Genomic DNA, 21250 nt, shown 5'->3' on the forward strand with positions numbered 1-21250 from the left:
ATACTGTGTATAGGGGAGGAGCAGAGGTAGGGTACTGTGTGTAGGGGATCTATGGAAACATCATACTGTGTATAGGGGAGGAGCAGAGGTAGGGTACTGTGTGTAGGGGATCTATGGAAATATCATACTATGTATAGGGGAGGAGCAGAGGTAGGGTACTGTGTGTAGGGGATCTATGGAAACATCATACTGTGTATAGGGGAGGAGCAGAGGTAGGGTACTGTGTGTAGGGGATCTATGGAAATATCATACTATGTATAGGGGAGGAGCAGAGGTAGGGTACTGTGTGTAGGGGATCTATGGAAACATCATACTGTGTATAGGGGAGGAGCAGAGGTAGGGTACTGTGTGTAGGGGATCTATGGAAATATCATACTATGTATAGGGGAGGAGCAGAGGTAGGGTACTGTGTGTAGGGGATCTATGGAAACATCATACTGTGTATAGGGGAGGAGCAGAGGTAGGGTACTGTGTGTAGGGGATCTATGGAAATATCATACTATGTATAGGGGAGGAGCAGAGGTAGGGTACTGTGTGTAGGGGATCTATGGAAACATCATACTGTGTATAGGGGAGGAGCAGAGGTAGGGTACTGTGTGTAGGGGATCTATGGAAACATCATACTATGTATAGGGGAGGAGCAGAGGTAGGGTACTGTGTGTAGGGGATCTATGGAAACATCATACTGTGTATAGGGGAGGAGCAGAGGTAGGGTACTGTGTGTAGGGGATCTATGGAAACATCATACTGTGTATAGGGGAGGAGCAGAGGTAGGGTACTGTGTGTAGGGGATCTATGGAAATATCATACTATGTATAGGGGAGGAGCAGAGGTAGGGTACTGTGTGTAGGGGATCTATGGAAACATCATACTGTGTATAGGGGAGGAGCAGAGGTAGGGTACTGTGTGTAGGGGATCTATGGAAACATCATACTGTGTATAGGGGAGGAGCAGAGGTAGGGTACTGTGTGTAGGGGATCTATGGAAATATCATACTATGTATAGGGGAGGAGCAGAGGTAGGGTACTGTGTGTAGGGGATCTATGGAAACATCATACTGTGTATAGGGGAGGAGCAGAGGTAGGGTACTGTGTGCAGGGGATCTATGGAAATATCATACTGTGTATAGGGGAGGAGCAGAGGTAGGGTACTGTGTGTAGGGGATCTATGGAAACATCATACGGTGTATAGGGGAGGAGCAGAGGTAGGGTACTGTGTGTAGGGGATCTATGGAAACATCATACGGTGTATAGGGGAGGTGTAAGGGCTTTATACTGTGTATAGACGAGCTGTACATGTGGGGAGATTATTAACTGTTAAGTGGACACTTAATCATTATTATTATTATGGGGGCACTCAGATATTGTGACCATCATAGGCACACAGGGGGCATTATTACATTCTAGGTGCAATATGTGGACACTTTTCTAGGGCACTTGCACAGGGCATTAATATTTTCTAGGGAGCAATTTGACCATCTAGAGGGCACAACTGAGGCATTTTACCATGTAAAGGGTACAGTGGTGGCATTAATATGTGTGGGGCACAATGGTGGCAATAATATGTGGGGGGCACAGTGGTGGCATTAATATGTGTGGGGCACAATGGTGGCATTAATATGTGGGGGGCACAGTGGTGGCATTAATATGTGGGGGGCACAGCACAGTGGTGGCATTAATATGTGAGGGGCACAGTGATGGCATTAATATGTAAGGGGCACAGTGATGGCATTAATATGTGGGGGCACAGTGGTGGCATTATTATGTGGGGGGCACAGTGGTGGCATTATTATGTAAGGGGCACAGTGGTGGCATTAATATGTGGGGGGCACAGTGGTGGCATTATGTGGGGGCACAGTGGTGGCATTAATATGTGGGGGGCACAGTGGTGGCATTATTATGTGGGGGGCACAGTGGTGGCATTAATATGTGGGGGCACAGTGGTGGCGTTATTATGTGGGGCAGTAGGAGGGGTCGTTTTTAGTGCCACACAACAGGTGCAGTACTAGGGACAAATACAACAGCAGCCGCTCAGTATTGGGATGACGTCAGGATGAGGAGTTTTTGCAGTTTGGGAATAGATGGGGACACCGCTGGAAATGTGAGGTCATGTGTGTCTTTGTTGTTATCTCTGTAGATGAGTCGTGGCTAGAAGAAGTTGTCATGTCGGTCTGGGCCAGATGGAAAAGATGAAAAAGGTGAACAATTCCATCCGAAAGAACATTGCTGTAAGTCACCATCTATAGCTGTGCTGTAATCTCTTGTATGTGCTGCAGGACCCCCCCTTCCTTAGCTGAACCCCTAGCTCCACCTCTGCTTTGAGGAAATAAAAATGTGGGTAATTTGACCCTTTAAAGGGAAACCAGCTGCAACCCGGCAGCCATAGATAACCTGTATTGTGCAGTACAGAGAAAACCCTCCCTGCACGTCATCTCCAGCATGTTTCCAATGGTCCCCTATGCTGCCTGTCACACCACAAGTGTCAGCAAGCACGGAAGGGACACAACAGCTGAAATCGGATTGGCTGCACGGTCACACCTGTCCCCGCCCCCTGCTCATCGCCTTCTGTCACGCGCTGTCCCCGCCTCCTGCCTTGCTCTGTCCCCGCCTCCTGCCTTGCTCTGTCCCCGCCTCCTGCCTTGCTCTGTCCCCGCCTCCTGCCTTGCTCTGTCCCCGCCTCCTGCCTTGCTCTGTCCCCGCCTCCTGCCTTGCTCTGTCCCCGCCTCCTGCCTTGCTCTGTCCCCGCCTCCTGCCTTGCTCTGTCCCCGCCTCCTGCCTTGCTCTGTCCCCGCCTCCTGCCTTGCTCTGTCCCCGCCTCCTGCCTTGCTCTGTCCCCGCCTCCTGCCTTGCTCTGTCCCCGCCCCCTGTCTCCTTTTATTTACTATTCAGGCCAGAGGAAGTTACGCTCTTATTGTAAACTTTGCCCATCCCAAGATGGCGGCGGAGAGTGCTCACGTCACGTCGTTCCACACACTCACCGCCTCCCTTGTCACATGACCAAACAAAGTCTCCCCCTCCCGGGGCTCCGCCGCTTGGCCACTCCCCCCACTCGCGTCTGTTGGCTCCGGAGCGCTCGAGCCGCCTGTGTCAGTAAGTTCAGAGCTGCCTGTACGCGGGGACCGAGGCTTCAGTGGGGACTCCACCGACCCGAGCACCCACGCTAGCGGCCTCGGCTACGAGCTGGCCTCACCGGTGCTCATTCAGCGGCCGCGGGAGGGCGACGCCGCCGCTCCCCTCCTTCCCCGGGAGGGAGGCTGAAGTAGCGTGGGACCATGTTGCGCCTTGTTTCGCTGAAGTTCGGCCGCCTGTACCGCTACGTGAAGCTGCTGTTCGCCGCCAGCCTGCTGGTGGTCATGCTGCTCAACACGCACTCGCTCCTCGCCTCCTTCCAGCGCAACGAGCTGACCGAGCGCCGCTTCCTGAGCCTGAACAAGTGCCCGGCGTGCTTCGGGACCAGCTGGTGCCGCAAGTTCATGAACGGGCAGCTGAGCTTCGAGGGCTGGGGCAGGGTGCGCCTGCTCGACTTCTTCAACGTCAAGAACGTGCACTTCGCGCAGTACGGGGAGCCCCGGGAGGGCAGCCGCCGCGTCGTGCTCAAGCGCCTGGGCTCCAACCAAGAGCTGGCCGAGCTGGACCAGAGGGTGTGCAAGCGGGCGACCGGGCGGCCCCGCTGCGACCTCATCCAGGCCATGTACAAGACCGACTTCGCCCGGCTCAACGGGGACGTGCGGCTGCTCACCCCGGACGTGGTGGAGGGCTGGTCCGACCTGGTGCACTGCCCCTCACAGCGGCTGCTGGACCGGCTGGTGCGCCGCTACGCCGAGACCAAGGACTCCGGCAGCTTCCTGCTCAAGAACCTGAAGGACACGGAGCGCATGCAGCTGCTGCTCACCCTGGCCTTCAACCCGGAGCCGCTGGTGCTGCAGGTAAGAGCCGAAGTTTCCCGCCTCCGGGGTCCCGAGCAGCTGCTCCGCCGTCAGTGTGCTGGGGGGCTGGTTGCGCCCCCCCAATCTTTCCCCCTCGGGGTGCTGTGTCTTGCGAGTCTAACCCCCCCCTACTCCCGGGGTGATGTGTGTGAGCTTGTTGTCCAGGTTTAATGTTTGTGGTGTTTGCGTGTGTGAGGGGTGCAAGCCTGTCTCTTCTCCCCCCTCCCCCCCACGGTTAGTTTGTGTGAGTGGTGAAAGTTTGCCCCCCCCCGGGGTTGGGTGGGTGCGAGTATGCCCTCCTGGGGGTGGTGTGTGTGTCTGGTGAGTTTCCCCCCTCGTGATTAGTTTGTCTGTGAGGGGTTTGAGCTTTCCCCCCCTCGTGGTTTGTGTGTCTGTGAGGGGTGCGAGCTTTCCCCCCTCGTGGTTTGTGTGTCTGTGAGGGGTGCGAGCTTTCCCCCCTCGTGGTTACTGTGTCTGTGAGAGGTGCGAGCTGTCCCCCCTCGTGGTTACTGTGTCTGTGAGAGGTGCGAGCTGTCCCCCCTCGTGGTTAGTGTGTCTGTGAGGGGTGCGAGCTTTCCCCCCTCGTGGTTAGTGTGTCTGTGAGGGGTGCGAGCTTTCCCCCCTCGTGGTTAGTGTGTCTGTGAGGGGTGCGAGCTTTCCCCCCTCGTGGTTAGTGTGTCTGTGAGCGGTGCGAGCTTTCCCCCCTCGTGGTTAGTGTGTCTGTGAGGGGTGCGAGCTTCCCCCCCCCCCTCGTGGTGTGTGTGTGTGTCTGTAAGGGGTGCGAGCTCCCCCCCCCCTCATGATTAGTGTGTCTGTGAGGGGTGCGAGCTTCCCCCCCCCCCCCTCGTGGTGTGTGTGTCTGTGAGGGGTGCGAGCTTCCCCCCCCCCCCTCGTGGTGTGTGTCTGTGAGGGGTGCGAGCTTCCCCCCCCTCGTGGTGTGTGTCTGTGAGGGGTGCGAGCTTCCCCCCCCCCCCCCTCGTGGTGTGTGTGTCTGTGAGGGGTGCGAGCTTCCCCCCCCCCCCCTCGTGGTGTGTGTGTCTGTGAGGGGTGCGAGCTTCCCCCCCCCTCGTGGTGTGTGTGTCTGTGAGGGGTGCGAGCTTCTCCCCCCCCCCTCGTGGTGTGTGTGTCTGTGAGGGGTGCGAGCTTCTCCCCCCCCCCCTCGTGGTGTGTGTGTCTGTGAGGGGTGCGAGCTTCCCCCCCCCCCCTCGTGGTGTGTGTGTGTCTGAGAGGGGTGCGAGCTCCCCCCCCCCCCCCCTCGTGGTGTGTGTGTGTCTGTGAGGGGTGCGAGCTTGCCCCCCCTCGTGGTGTGTGTGTGTGTGTGGGTGAGGGGTGCGAGCTTGCCCCCCTCGTGTGTGTGGGTGTGGTGTGAGCTTGCCCCCCTCGTGTGTGTGGGTGTGGTGTGAGCTTGCCCCCCTCGTGTGTGTGGGTGTGGTGTGAGCTTGCCCCCCTCGTGGTGTGTGGGTGTGGTGTGAGCTTGCCCCCCTCGTGGTGTGTGGGTGTGGTGTGAGCTTGCCCCCCTCGTGGTGTGTGGGTGTGGTGTGAGCTTGCCCCCCTCGTGGTGTGAGCTTGCCCCCCTCGTGGTGTGTGTGTGTGTGTGTGAGGGGTGCGAGCTTGCCCCCCTCGTGGTGTGTGTGTGTGTGAGGGGTGCGAGCTTGCCCCCCTCGTGGTGTGTGTGTGTGTGTGTGTGTGTGTGTGTGTGTGTGTGTGTGTGTGTGAGGGGTGCGAGCTTGCCCCCCTCGTGGTGTGTGTGTGTGTGTGAGGGGTGCGAGCTTGCCCCCCTCGTGGTGTGTGTGTGTGTGTGAGGGGTGCGAGCTTGCCCCCCTCGTGGTGTGTGTGTGAGTGGGGTGCGAGCTTGCCCCCCTCGTGGTGTGTCTGTGAGCTTGCCCCCCTCGTGGTGTGTGTGGGGTGCAAGCTTGCCCCCCTCGTGGTGTGTGTGTGTGAGGGGTGCGAGCTTGCCCCCCTCGTGGTGTGTGTCTGTGAGGGGTGCGAGCTTGCCCCCCTCGTGGTGTGTGTCTGTGAGGGGTGCGAGCTTGCCCCCCTTGTGGCTGGTGTGTGTCTGTGAGGGGTGCGAGCTTGCCCCCCTTGTGGCTGGTGTGTGTCTGTGAGGGGTGCGAGCTTGCCCCCCTTGTGGCTGGTGTGTGTCTGTGAGGGGTGCGAGCTTGCCCCCCTTGTGGCTGGTGTGTGTCTGTGAGGGGTGCGAGCTTGCCCCCCTTGTGGTTGGTGTGTGTCTGTGAGGGGTGCGAGCTTGCCCCCCTTGTGGTTGGTGTGTGTCTGTGAGGGGTGCGAGCTTGCCCCCCTTGTGGTTGGTGTGTGTCTGTGAGGGGTGCGAGCTTGCCCCCCTTGTGGTTGGTGTGTGTCTGTGAGGGGTGCGAGCTTGCCCCCCTTGTGGTTGGTGTGTGTCTGTGAGGGGTGCGAGCTTGCCCCCCTTGTGGTTGGTGTGTGTCTGTGAGGGGTGCGAGCTTGCCCCCCTTGTGGTTGGTGTGTGTCTGTGAGGGGTGCGAGCTTGCCCCCCTTGTGGTTGGTGTGTGTCTGTGAGGGGTGCGAGCTTGCCCCCCTTGTGGTTGGTGTGTGTCTGTGAGGGGTGCGAGCTTGCCCCCCTTGTGGTTGGTGTGTGTCTGTGAGGGGTGCGAGCTTGCCCCCCTTGTGGTTGGTGTGTGTCTGTGAGGGGTGCGAGCTTGCCCCCGGGGTTGGGTGGGTGTGAGTTTGCCTTCCTGTGGGTGGTGTGAGCTTGCACCCTGTGGTTGGTTTGTATGTGTGAGGGGTGCGAGTTTGCCCCCGGCGGAGGGTTAGGGGTGTATGTTTGCCCCTGTGGTTGGTGTGAGGGGTGCGAGCTTGCCCCACTCATGGTTGGTGTGTATGAGGGGTGCAAGTTTCCCTTCCCCCCCCCATGGATGTGTGTGACTGGTATGAGTTTGCCCCCCTTGTGGTTGATGTGTGTCTGTGAGGGGTGCGAGCTCGCCCCCCTCGTGGTTGGTGTGCGCGCGTCTGTGAGGGGTGCGAGCCCGCCCCCCTCGTGGTTGGTGCGTGCTTTTCCCCGGGGGTGGTGTTGCGAGCTTGCCCCATTATATACTGCGATGAATGAACTACAAGCCTCAGGATGTAATCCTTTCATATAAGTTCCAGCTACAGTATGTGTCCTAATCAGCGGCAGCTTCTATCTTGTACCCTGCCGCAGACGTTCGAGCCCCCGCATGTATTCTGCGTACTCAGTTTTAGTAAAACCTCTAACCCCAGATCTCAGCACTACAAGTTCCAGCATGTGTCCCATTCATAGAACTGCATTCCTATCATGTTTCCTGGTTACTGGTGACACTGGCACCCTCAGTTCTTCAGTGTTCAGAGGAACCTCACGTCCCAGAATGCAGCTTCCCATATTGCACCCTGTCTGCTCAGATACAGTAGAACTACAAGTCCCAGTTAGTACTATTGACAGCTGCTGTAAAACTATCACCAACACATTATGTATTCTCTAGGGTTACATGACCGTCATGCTTATTGTATCGTCCGCTGCGGGGGCACTACATGTTCCAGCGTGTTGTCAGGCTCCTCTCATTGTGTTTTCCTGATGGTGACATGCCATGTCGTTTCCCAGCCGATGAACTACAAGTCCCAGCACATGACTTGTAGCGGCTTGTACCTCTAGCAGCTGTGGAACTACAAGTCTCATCACTGAGTCCTTTTTAACCCTCGTATTCCTTTGTTGGCCGGCCCTAGCTGTGATCATCTTGGTGTGAATAGTTGAAGCAGATGTGAATGTGACTGGCATTGGGCACTGGGCTGTGTGCATTATACATGGCTAGTACGGCGTTGTGGGCAGTGTGAATCCAGCCGGGTCCTGTCACTTACTGATCATCCGTGTATGAAGCTGTCAATCAGTGGCGGATGCACATGACAGCTGTTTGGTTTCTGCGGGCAGCTTCACTATGTGGATTAGTGCCTGGCGCTGAACTATTGTTGGCATGTAGATGTCTCCTGGGCACTGATCACACTAGCGCTCACTTGTATCAGGTTTCTATGTGATAGGCAGTATGTTTCCTATTACACTATTCTGTCCCGTAAGAAAATAGAATTGTGATGCCCCATTGTACCAAAATAAACAGCTCCTAGTGGATCGCTCCTCTGCCATGATGCCAGTGTTAGCAGACGCTTATGTGCCCGGTCTGACAACATCTGTACTTCATGTTATGGCCGGAAACGAATGGTGGGTGCTTCCCCCTCAGTATAAATAGCTTGTTTGCATTGTCCTTAATCCCTATTACACACTTACTGCAGGATAGCTTCTTCCAGCTGTTTGTCCTGCACAGAGATGGGCCCTGCCAGCCTCATACCAGTGATTGCCTTCTTGGTGCATTGTGTTGGGGACACGGGGTGATTGTGGTTATGTATCTGGTACCCCCGCATGTTACAGCAGCTATTCTCTGCTCGGTAAGGGACAGATCTTGCACCTGCCCCTCCCCCACATGTTTGCTGCTCCTTTGCTCTGTGTAAGAGTTCATGCTTGCTTTAGGATTGTGATATCTTGCATTTATTTTCAGATCATGGACTCAAGGTAGCCATGTACCTTTTTAGTAGGTGTCAGTAAAATATTCCTAAATCTGATGTCTGTCTCCTGGGATTGGCCAAGAGTGCAATTGTTCTGAATAGGGAGGAAGAGGGGTGTAAGCTCCTAGCAGCCCTCTTTTGGAGGTGTCCTTATTTCCTTTGGGAACCCAAGGATAGCATGTGAGCATCCAAGATACCGGCCCCTTCTGACCAGTTCTGCAGGGTGACATTCAGGGAGCTCCACACAGTAGAATATACTGAGTAATAGTCAGCCAAAACAAGCAAGTTGCCCCCTGATTTCTCCAGTGCCTATGTGACATTCTAATGGCATTGCTCTGGAAATATCTTCTCATGTTTTTGGCTACATTCTCAAGTTCAGTATTTGATTGAATTTAGGAGCAATTTTGATATCAGAATCACATAATGTACGGTGTATTCATTGTGTGATATAGCACAGTGCCGGATAGAGCTGGTCAGTCCCTGTCGTCAATGGAGCGTGCCATCCAAATCTGTCAGTACCCCATAAGCACTGCGGGAACACACAGGCTGCATGCATCTGTCCTCCCAGGCAACCATTGACCACTGAACCCTTAAAAATAAGTGCGGCTTATTCCCTTGGTGATCTTCTGGCACGTCCCGTCATACTTCTGCCACGGATTCTTTGAATATGATTTTTTTAGCCAGATAGTGGAGGACATAGCTATGCATGGTTAACAGAGGACTATGCGTGTACCAAGAATGCACTCGCTGCAGGATGATGCTTGCCTATGTATTAGTGCGCCCCTGCGTGGTGGCTGTCACTTTCCTCTTGCGTCCTTCCGGCAGTAGTCGGCACGTGCTGAGGTGTGTGGCTTTCCTTAGTGCCAGTGAATGCTGATCAGTGTCTTCCTACGTCTGACCCCGGGGCTTTTCATAGTTTCCAGTGTCATGGCACGGGCGATGTGATGGCAGGATTACTGTCTGTGCGATCTTGTTTCACCCTGTAGAATGTATTGGCAGTCTCTATTACTCTGCACTGCTGTAACTACAGCAGTACAGCGTAGACAGGATCAATACCTCAGTAACAATTACACTGGGAGCCATATTTACTGCCGCTGAGCGGTCTGTGGCGCCTTGTGTGACGCTGAGCACTAGGATTAATAATGGTGACCAGCAGTGTACAGATCAGTCATATGGAGCTGCTTGGGACCCCCTGTAGATCATTGTTCTCCTGCACCTCCCCAGTGACACGGCTGTAAATGTCCTCTGCTCTCCACAGAATCTAGTAAATCTCTGCTTCCCTGCACTTGTATTGATGGATTGTTTTTGCAGTATACTTGCTTTCCCAGACTGTTAATAGTGTGCCATATTCTACCTTGTGTCACTGACAATGGAAGTGAAGAAGTAATCTTCCTGGGAAGCCCCAGCGCAGTAGATGGCAGTGCTGGGTCGCTCTTATTTTAGTTTTGTGCATTTTCCAGCTGCGCAGCGCTCTCCTATGATCGCCAGTGATGAGCGAGCCCCCGGCTGTCACTCCAGCTCCTCTTTGGGATGCCTGTTGTATGCACACACCGCAGTAATAGGAATGTGTAGTGAATATGTTGTGCTTTTTGTTCAATCAAATATAATGGGTAAAAAAATCAGTGTTTTGCATAAGTGATTGGTTACTGAGGGTTTCTAAAGGGTGAAGATGTTGAGGATTTGGACACGTTTTCTATTCCAGGTATCCTGCACGGTTTTGTGTTCGCTCTATTATGTGATATTTTTACAACTGAGACAAATTTAGACTTTATGCTGAGACAGTAGCCTTTAGGGTTGTGTATGTGTGACGTTAGTAAACTACATATCGTGCGTGTGTATAGCCACACATATCATTTCTTTCACATTGAGGACCTGTCAGATGAAGTGAGGATGGACTGCTAAGAGATACAGAAAGATGCTAATGCGAGAAGACGGTTTTGTAGCTTTTTCTTTTTCTCCTGCAGTAAAACAGGCTTTGAGTTGATTGATGGTTCAGATTCCCTAAATCTGCAGCTTTTCTGAATTCCCTGCAGGCCCTGTCCTAGACAACAATCCTCTGCTCGGGAAGTATGTAGAGCACAGTGCACAGCCCCTCAGTAAGAGTTGCCACATATTCCCTGTAGTGCTGTCTGTGCTGATCCGTCTCCATTTGTGTGGATCGCTGGTTACAGCTTTTAGCTTGATGGATGCTTCATAGGATGAGATCCATAGTTGCCCATCAGCTGCTGTTATTACTTTATGTTGAGCCATGACATTCAGCAAACTATTTGGTAAATTACAAGTTCCTGAATTGTTTATTTCCAGACACTTCTGGTGGGGATCTTATCAGGTGTACCTAGAGGATCAGACTTATAAACTGTTCTAGGAGTAATACATACAGCAGAGGTGTACAATACAAATACATGTACTGTGCGCTGAACTTGTTACTCCTAGAGCAGCTTAGGCTGGTTTCACACTACGTTTATTTAACATGCGTCAGGAACGTTTTTTTGCTGCAAAAGCGGATCCTGCTTTTACAGCAAAAAACGCATGCAAACGCATCTGTTATTTTGCAGGATCCTGTCACTGGATGTTTAGGGGCGGGCATTGGAGTCATGTGATCGGGAGTGAGGGGAACTAGACTGGGAGCTGGCTTCTGACAGCTGCAGACGCTGGTAACCAAGGTAACCACGGGCTTGGATACCCGATATTTATCTTGGTTACGAGTGTCTGCAGCTGCTAGGAGCAGGGCTGCCTGCACACGTAACCAACATAAACATCGGGTAACTAAGAGAAGTGGTTACCCGATATTTACCTTGGTTACGAGTGTCCGCAGCTCTCAGGTGGGAGAGAGAGGAAGGGGGAAAGAGAGATAGAGAGAGGGTGAGGGAGGGAGGAGGAGAGAGAGACAGATCACGCGAGACTGGTTCTGGGCATGCTCAGTACTTTCTGGGCATGCTCAGTACAAAAGCAGGATCCTGTCTATCAGCACGCCAGCGCTCACATGCGTTTGCATGCTGTTTAGTCAGGATCCGGTGACTTGCAGTATTTGGACGCAGCTCAAAAACGCTACAAGATGAAAGATGTTAAAAAACTGCAAGTCGCTGGATCCTCACTATAACGCACGCAAACGCAGGTGAACGGATGTTAACGCGAGTCCATTGCAAATGCATTGAAATGAAAACGCATTTGCACTGGATCCGTTTTTCCGCTAAAAAAACGTTATGGACGGATGTTAAATAAACGTAGTGTGAAACCAGCCTTACAAGTCAGACCCCAACCAATGTGTACAATGAGCAGCCCAATTTCCTGCTACAGAGCTACTACAGAAAATTTTATCTTCCTTTAATTTTATTTTTTTCTTGCCACCTCGAGTAAGCTTTTTTAATTTCCCTGAATCTATTTTGAAGACTTTTTATGTAGCGTTCTGCAAGAAGATGTATTTCTTTTCACACTTGGAACTGATTTTGCAGCCTTCTGTTTGAAAATGTCAGTGGGGAAAAATGCTGTAAATACTGAACACATGACCAGCAAAGTGGTTTTACAATAGAGAATAGGAAGGGTTTTGTTATTTTTTTGGGGGGGGGGGATTATTTTGAAGCAGAGACTTTCCAAAACTGTGTAGAACTAGATACCCTTAGCTTGTTAACAAGTTAAATGTAGAATATGCACAAAATGACTGTTCAGCCCAGACACATCACATGTTAGGGAGCATGATGGTAATGAAAGAGAAATCATCTTAGGGCAGGTGCAGAAAAGTGTATTTTTGGTCCGAGTGTGATCTGACAAACATCGAATCGCACGTAGACCAATGTTGGGTAGTATATGGGGCTTGTGAGTTTGATCTGATTATTGCATAACTCTCATGCAGGTAAATAAGTGTGTGGGAACATCACACTGCACACCTGAAGTCCCCAGACTGACACAATGGAGAAGATATAGAAACTCTTTCTCCATCTCCTGATTGTGGGAATTGGATCTCACCATACAGACTCTGATCAGTTTTTGGGCTATGTCTCCAACAAACTTTTGTCTGCTCTTGGTTTAAACCACAAAATGTAGTCTGTCAACACAAATTTACTATCAACTCTGGGCAACATTTACTTTCAGGATCTGATGACAATGGGACTCTGTCACCAGGTTTTGCTACCAGCATAACAGAGACAGAGACCCTCATTCCTGCGATGTCACTTACTGAGCTGTTTGTGGTTATTTTGATAAAATCAATGTTTTCTCTGCTGCTGATCTAGCAGTTATACAGAGCTCATGAATATGCTGGACTACCTGGCTGCACGCCCACTACTCCACTAATGATCTACTGCTGATTTAAATAGTGATTTTATCAAAACTGCACTAAGCAGCCCTGTAAGTGACACACCGCAGCAATCAGTGTCTCTGCCCAAACGGTATGCTGCTCTCAGATTAGGTTGCAAAAACCTGGTGACGGTTCCCTTTAATGTGCAGTTTCTGAAATTCTACATATGCAGTGGAAAATAATCGAGCAGGGTAATCACCATACTTCAGGCCTGCAGCATGCTCATTTGTTGGACAATTTCCACATAGAAAAAAATGCATATTGGCTGTATCGGAGAGAATCACATTGGGATCTGCTGGCACATTCACTGCAGATATACTGTAAGTGTCTGCGTTAAATTCCAGCCACAGATTTCTTGAAAAAGACCCATTTAGTAAACATCTAAGGAAGCCTTAAGTGCATGCACGAAAAAGCCCACCTACAACTTACCAGGGCATAGGAAATCATTGCAATGCAGACAATTCGTTCCACAACTATTCCACACATGCACAAACACACAAATTCGCACAAACACACACAAGCACGCACATATTATGCTTACCTTACCTTCCATCGCCGGTCTCCTGGGACTTGCTGTTCTCTAGCACGGGCTGTGTACCGGGTAACCATGACGATGAGGGAGGAACTTTCGCACCCAAAGCACTAACGTCAAAGGCAGGAGCCTCTGATCAGCGCGCTGCCTTTGAGTAGCATCTGACAGCGGAAGTTCCTGCCTCGTCGCTGTTGGTTAGCGATACACAGCGTGGAGTGGCGAACTACAGGACCCAGGAGGCCGGTGATGGAACGGAATGTACACATATGCTCATTTTACCTTCTGTTTCATCGCCAACATCCTGGGTCTTGTAGTTCGCCGCGAGGATTCCTCCCTCGTCGCGATGCACCGGGGGACTACAAGAACCATGAGACCGGCGGTGGAACGTAAGGTGAGCATAATAATACTGTATGTGTGTGTGTGCGTGCGTGTTTGTTTGTGTTTTGTGTGTGTTTGTGTGGACTGCAAGAGCGGGTCAGAGCGCGGTGGATGTACAGAACCGGAAGTGTGTGCATTGAGTATTTTGCTTGTACAGCAAAGCTTTTTCGTAAACAGAGTTACAAATTTACAGAAAGCTTTGCTTGTTAAGTGAAATTCTCGTTAAGTGGGTTACTCGTTAAGCGAGGTTCCACTGTACTGTGATGCTATACTCTGGAGTGATGAGGCATAAATGTTTTTGGAACTGATGGCTTAAAAAATGTAATGGTATTACAAAGTGGGAGTGCAAAGAGAAATGCATGGTGCCTATAGTGAAACATGGTGGCAGGGTACCTAGGGTATGGCCAATGCGTGTGTTTTTTTTTTTTCCTTCCTTGTGAAATCAATGGTTGGAGGGAATAAAAAGGCATAAAGAAGTGATGTGCTGCTCATATTTTTTTTTTTTTTTTGTCTACCAAAAACTGCAAGGAAGAAAAAGCAACGTGCGCACAGCATTTCTGATTTCTCATACAGGTAAAATATATCTTTGTACCGTGTTAGCCAGTAGAGATAAAAAATTGTTTAAAAGAACTGAAGTCCTCAGTGGTTGATACCTTTTTAATGGCTAACTGAAAAGATGGTAATAATAGCAAGCTTTTGTGACTACTCAGGTCTCCATCAGGCTCAGTATAATACAAAATCTGAAGTCACATATTTATACACAACAGGACATAGAATAGTGCAGTAAAAAAAAAAAAAGTTATATGAAGTTATGTAATCTGGTTTTACAAGAGCCGCCAGAATATCAAGAAACCATCTCCTACATTATAAAACTAAAGAAGAAAACAACCGGGTCCCTCTTGTAGTCGCCTACAATCCACATCTGGAGGTGTTTAGAGGAGCTGCATGGAAACTACAACCATTACTGCAAAAAGATGCCCGGTTAAAATCTATTTTTCCAGACCCCCCCACTTCTGTGTTTTAGACAACCCCCGAATCTAAGAAGCATCATTGTCAGAAGCTCCCTGTCCTCTCCAACAACAACAAGAATATTTCCCTGCAACCTGAAAAAATGTAAGACCTGTCCATTTATATTGACAACGGACAAGATAAAGATTCCCAGATCATATCAAGACTACAAGATCCCAGGTACCTTCAGCTGCACCACAACCAATGTGGTGTACTTAATTATATGTACCAAATGTCCAACTGGGGGTCTGTATGTAGGGGAGACAGGACAACAGCTCAGGACAAGGATGAATTCTCATTGCCACATAATTAGAGAAAAAAGGATGGATCTACCTGTGGCCAAACATTTTTGTAACCCAACCACTGCATCATGGACGTGAAATTGCTGGTATTGAAAGGGAATTTCAAGTCCCAGAGAGATAGGAGACTATGGGAGTACAAACTTATGATGACCTTTGACACATTCAGAGCAGGAATGAATGTGTCTCATGGATTCATGTCTTTTTACATCAGTTAAGAGATGTGCTCCTCTTACCATCCGAGCGCATCACAGCCCTGGACCAGACCCTAATGAGAGGACAATAAAACTTTCACACTGAACTGCAGCAATATTTATGGCCACAACAGTTTGCCCCCTGCCATAGTGAGAGTTCTGTTTCATATAAGGCTGCTTTCACACTACGTCTTTTTAACATGCGTCCTGAATGGTTTTTTGCTGCAAAAGCGGATCCTGCTTTTACAGCAAAAAATGCATGCAAACGCATGTCTTATTTTGCAGGATCCTGTCACTGGATGTTTAGGGGCGGGCATTGGAGTCATGTGATCGGGAGTGTGGGGAACTAAACGTGCCAGACTGGGAGCCGGCATCTGACAGCTGCGAGGCTCGTAACCAAGGTAAACATCGGGTATACTTGGATACCCGATATTTACTTTGGTTACAAGCGTCTGCAGCTGCTAGGAGCCGGGCTCCCTGCACACGTTACCAACGTAAACATCGGGTAACTAAGATAAGTGGTTACCCGATATTTACCTTGGTTACGAGTGTCCGCAGCTCTCAGGTGGAGGAGAGGGAGGGGGAGAGACAGAGAGAGAGGGGGAGAGAGACAGAGAGGAAGGAGAGAGACTGATCACGGAGGCTGGTTCTGGGCATGCTCAGTAGAGCAAGCAGGATCCTGCCTATCAGCACGCCAGCGTTCACATGCGTTTGCGTGCTGTTTAGTCAGGATCCAGCAATTTGCAGAAGTTGGACGCAGCTCAAAAACGCTACAAGTAGCGTTTTTGAAAGATGTTAAAAAACTGCAAGTCGCTGGATCCTGACAATAACGCACACAAACGCAGGTGAACGCATGCTAACGCGAGTCCATTGCAAATGCATTGAAATGAAAACACATTTGCACTGGATCCGTTTCTGCGTTAAAAAAACGTTCAGGACGCATGTTAAAAAGACGTAGTGTGAAAGCAGCCTAACTTGTTTTTTTTTTTTTTTTTTCGTTTTTTTTACTAGTCTTTAGTAGTCTGGAAAGCTTGCTATTATTACCATCTTTTCAGTTAGCCATTAAAAGGGATCAACCACTGAGGACTTCAGTTCTTTTAACAAATTTTTGATTTCTCATAGACTTTCCTGGGAGAAGGAAAGACGTGCACAGCCTTATGTGGGCATTCCTGAGTGCTCCTAGTGCAAAGGAGTAGAGTTGAGCGCGGTTCGTGGTTCGTGGTTCTCCAGTTCGCGGCTCGAGTGATTTTGGGGCATGTTCTAGATCGAACTAGAACTCGAGCTTTTTGCAAAAGCTCGGTAGTTCTAGAAACGTTCGAGAACGGTTCTAGCAGCCAAAAAACAGCTAAATCATAGCTTGGTTTCTGCTGTAATAGTGTAAGTCACTCTGTGAATCAAACTATTATCACATTTCAGTGTATAGTGTGCGTGAACAGCGCCTTCAGATCACTGCTGTTTCTATAATGGCGATCGCCATTTTTTTTTTTTTTTTTTCTTGTCTTCCTTCCCTAAGCGCGCGCGTCTTGTGGGGCGGGCCAGCATGTCAGCCAATCCCAGACACACACACAGCTAAGTGGACTTTGAGCCAGAGAAGCAACGGCATGTGTGATAGGATCTGCATGTCACATGTCCCTGCATTATAAAACCGGACATTTTCTTCACGGACGCCATTATCTGCCTTCTGCGTCTTTGGTGTCAGACATCACTGTCGCAGCTCCGTCTTCCTGAGTCCTATAGCCGATACAGCTGTATGCGCTGCATACACAGCGTTAGACAGCTTAGGGAGAGCACTTTATAGCAGTCCTTTTAAGGGCTCCAACCGGCAGGGTCAGAGAGCCATAGGTGACAGGTCCTGCAAACAGCAACAGCGTCTGTGTAGCCCAGGTCAGGGATTTCCTACCTGCATTTCACCATTAGGAGGGAATAGAAAGGCAGTCTTCCATTCCTCTACCCAGAGCACCACAATCCTGCCACTGTACCCTCTTGTCCTCTGCACACTCCAACTGATAACTAAGCCATTATACTAGCAAACACTCAGTGTACCTAGTGGCATCCTATACGTGGCTATTGGACTTTGCTATAGTCCCACTAGTGCAAAGACATTTGCAGAGCGCGTCTGCCTGCATTGCACACTACAACTCATTCTAACCAAGCCATTATACTAGCAAACACTCAGTGTACCTAGTGGCATCCTATACGTGGCTATTGGACTTTGCTATAGTCCCACTAGTGCAAAGACATTTGCAGAGCGCGTCTGCCTGCGTTGCACACTACAACTCATTCTAACCAAGCCATTATACTAGCAAACACTCAGTGTACCTAGTGGCATCCTATACGTGGCTATTGGACTTTGCTATAGTCCCACTAGTGCAAAGACATTTGCAGAGCGCGTCTGCCTGCGTTGCACACTACAACTCATTCTAACCAAGCCATTATACTAGTAAACACTCAGTGTACCTAGTGGCATCCTATACGTGGCTATTGGACTTTGCTATAGTCCCACTAGTGCAAAGACATTTGCAGAGCGCGTCTGCCTGCGTTGCACACTACAACTCATTCTAACCAAGCCATTATACTAGCAAACACTCAGTGTACCTAGTGGCATCCTATACGTGGCTATTGGACTTTGCTATAGTCCCACTAGTGCAAAGACATTTGCAGAGCGCGTCTGCCTGCGTTGCACACTACAACTCATTCTAACCAAGCCATTATACTAGCAAACACTCAGTGTACCTAGTGGCATCCTATACGTGGCTATTGGACTTTGCTATAGTCCCACTAGTGCAAAGACATTTGCAGAGCGCGTCTGCCTGCGTTGCACACTACAACTCATTCTAACCAAGCCATTATACTAGCAAACACTCAGTGTACCTAGTGGCATCCTATACGTGGCTATTGGACTTTGCTATAGTCCCACTAGTGCAAAGACATTTGCAGAGCGCGTCTGCCTGCGTTGCACACTACAACTCATTCTAACCAAGCCATTATACTAGCAAACACTCAGTGTACCTAGTGGCATCCTATACGTGGCTATTGGACTTTGCTATAGTCCCACTAGTGCAAAGACATTTGCAGCACGTCTGCCTGCGTTGCACACTCCAACTAATTATAACTAAGTTGCATTGTCAGGGATATTTATTCTTTATTATTCTGCTGTTAATAAAGCTAGACCACCACTGCAATCTTCACCACCTCTCAATTTTTACTACCACATTTTCAGTCCACAATCTTGTCGCAATCAACATGAGTGGCAAAATGACAGATGCTGGTGGAAAGGGGAAGAGGCGTGGTGGAAAAGGCAAAAAAGGTTTTGTCCGTGGGGAAGGTGGCAAAGCTCCATTATCATCTGCTGAAGATAGACCATCTACCAGCAAAAGTAAGATGTCTACTACTTACCGTGGACAATCCGATGTGCTCCCTTTTTTACGGACACGAACAACAGGAAGAAAGGTAGATGATGGGCAAAAAAGGAAAATGCTTGAATGGATCTCAAGTGGTCCAACAAGTGCCCTCTCAGCCACTTCAAGTACCGCATCCAAAAAACACCAGTCCTCTGAGTTGTCATCCCAATCACACTTGATTTCTCCCAGCTCTGAAGTCTCCATCAGCCCTGCACAGTATGGTGGAACTGAGATGGCTGAGTCTGCAGAGCTGTTCAGTCACACTATAGCCTGGGAATCAGAGGTCTGCTCCCAAGCTACAGTGAGTACAGAACAGGAAATGGTCTGCAGTGATGCCCAGAACCTTTGTGACTCAGATTCAGGCCGTGAGGACCAAGTTTCTGAGCATAATGTTGACCCTTTGTCTATAACCACAGGTGTTACAGTTTGTGACAATGAGGAACATACTGATGAAGATGAGACGCAGATACCCGATTGGGATGACAACTTAAATATTCCGTCAGGGCAAGAAGAGGCTCGGTCTGAGGGGGAGGGGAGTGCAAACACAACAATTGATGATGACGTTCTAGATCCCACCTACTGTCAACCCCCAGTCAGGCACTCGAGGAGGTCAACAGAGGCGGTGGAGGAGGATGCAACCGACGACGAAGTTACCTTGCGCCTTCCTGGACAGAGTCGGAGCACTGGTAGCACGTCTACAACTGCATCCTCAGCCACCACTCTGCCTATGAGCATTATTCGGGGTGGATCAACAGGTCGCATGGCCTCTAAGCCTTGCCTAGCCTGGTCCTTTTTTCACATCGAAAAAGATCGCCCAACTCATGTGATATGTAACATTTGTCATGATTCTCTTAGTAGAGGTCAAAAGCTCAGCAGTTTGACAACTTCTTCCATGAATCGTCACATGAATAAATATCATAAGTCCCGGTGGGAAGCTCACCGTGCTGCAATGCGGCCTAGCGGAGCGAACCATCCACCGCCCGCCCCTTCCACTGCATCCGCGCGCTCTTCATCTTCTAGGACTGTGGGGACAGCTGCCACACCTGTTTTTCCACGCAAAACTTCCACCACTGTAACCGCAACAGGCAGTTTGCTTGTAAGGTCGTCAGTTGGTTTGGAAGGGGAAACAAGTGAGTGTGTACAGCTCTCTCAGACATCGATAGCACCAACGTTGGATGAAGGCAACATCATGTCTCCGCCTGCACTTTCCTCACAAACCTGCATTTTTCCAGGGACACCCTACTCAACACCGTCTACACACAGCAGCCAGATCTCTGTCCCTCAGATGTGGTCAAATAAAAGGCCACTTCCTCCGACCCATGACAAAGCTAAGAGGTTGACTCTATCCCTCTGTAAGCTGTTGGCTACCGAAATGCTGCCTTTCCGCCTAGTGGACACACAGGATTTTAGAGACCTTATGTCTGTCGCTGTGCCCCAGTACCAGATGCCTAGTCGCCACTACTTCTCTAAGAAAGGTGTGCCCGCGCTACACCAGCATGTCGCACACAACATCACCGCTTCCTTGAGAAACTCTGTGTGTGAACGGGTGCATTTCACCACCGATACTTGGACCAGTAAGCATGGACAGGGACGTTACATGTCGCTGACTGGGCACTGGGTAACTATGGTGATAGATGGTGAAGGGTCTGCTGCACAAGTCTTGCCGTCCCCACGACTTGTGTGTCAATCCTCTGTCTGTCCAAGTTCCGCCACTGCTTCTGCATCCTCCACCTCATCTGGGTCCTCCACCTCCGCCCCAAGCCTGCCTGGTCAGGCCACCAGCGTTCTCACTGCGCAGAAGGAATCACGCACCCCTCATTACTATGCTGGCAGCAGAGCGCAACGGCATCAGGCGGTCTTTAGCTTGACATGTCTTGGTAATAAGAGTCACACAGCTGAGGAGTTGTGGTCAGCTTTGCGGTCCGAGTTTAATAAATGGTTGTCTCCACTCAAACTGCAGCCTGGTAAGGCCGTGTGCGACAATGCTGCAAACCTGGGTGCGGCACTTCGCCTGGGCAAGGTGACACACGTACCTTGTATGGCTCACGTGTTGAACCTTGTCGTGCAGCAATTTTTAACACACTATCCCGGCCTAGATGGCCTTCTGAACAGGGCACGAAAACTGTCAGCTCACTTCCGCCGTTCAAGCGCCGCAGCAGAGCGACTTGCATCGCTCCAGAAGTCTTTCGGCCTGCCGGTTCATCGCCTGAAATGCGATGTGGCGACACGCTGGAATTCAACTCTCCACATGTTACAGCGACTGTGGCAGCACCGCAGAGCCCTGGTGCAATACGTCATGACGTATAGCCTGGGCCAACGAGATGCAGAGGTGGGGCAGATCACCCTGATGGAGTGGTCTCAGATCAAGGACCTATGCACCCTTCTGCACAGTTTCGACATGGCGACGAATATGTTTAGCTCTGACAATGCCATTATCAGCATGACGATTCCAGTCATTTACATGCTGGAGCACACGCTAAACACTATTCGGAGTCAGGGGGTGGGACAACATGAAGGGGAGGAACTACAGGAGGATTCATATGCGCAAGGGACAACAACATCACGAAGGTCCAGACGTTCATCATCACCAACGCAGCAGGCATGGGACCATGGGGGACAGGGATCGACAAGGGCGCATAGTAGCAGGCGAAATGTTGAGCAAGGTGCAGGAGAACAT

At 50.4% G+C, this 21250-nt stretch overlaps 1 protein-coding gene across 1 annotated transcript in view; it reads left to right on the top strand.

The window, feature by feature from the left end:
• The first annotated feature begins 3040 nt into the window (after positions 1–3040).
• Positions 3041–21250, top strand: part of DIPK2A (divergent protein kinase domain 2A) — a 74131-nt gene continuing 55921 nt past the window's right edge. Inside the window, exon 1 of the mRNA XM_075338603.1 lies at positions 3041–3925. Coding sequence (XP_075194718.1) covers positions 3272–3925 — 654 coding nt within the window. The 5' untranslated portion in view covers positions 3041–3271. The remainder of the gene's footprint in view (positions 3926–21250) is intronic.

The sequence above is a fragment of the Anomaloglossus baeobatrachus genome, chromosome 3 (genome assembly GCF_048569485.1).
Source record: "Anomaloglossus baeobatrachus isolate aAnoBae1 chromosome 3, aAnoBae1.hap1, whole genome shotgun sequence".
Taxonomy (NCBI): Eukaryota; Metazoa; Chordata; class Amphibia; order Anura; family Aromobatidae; genus Anomaloglossus; species Anomaloglossus baeobatrachus.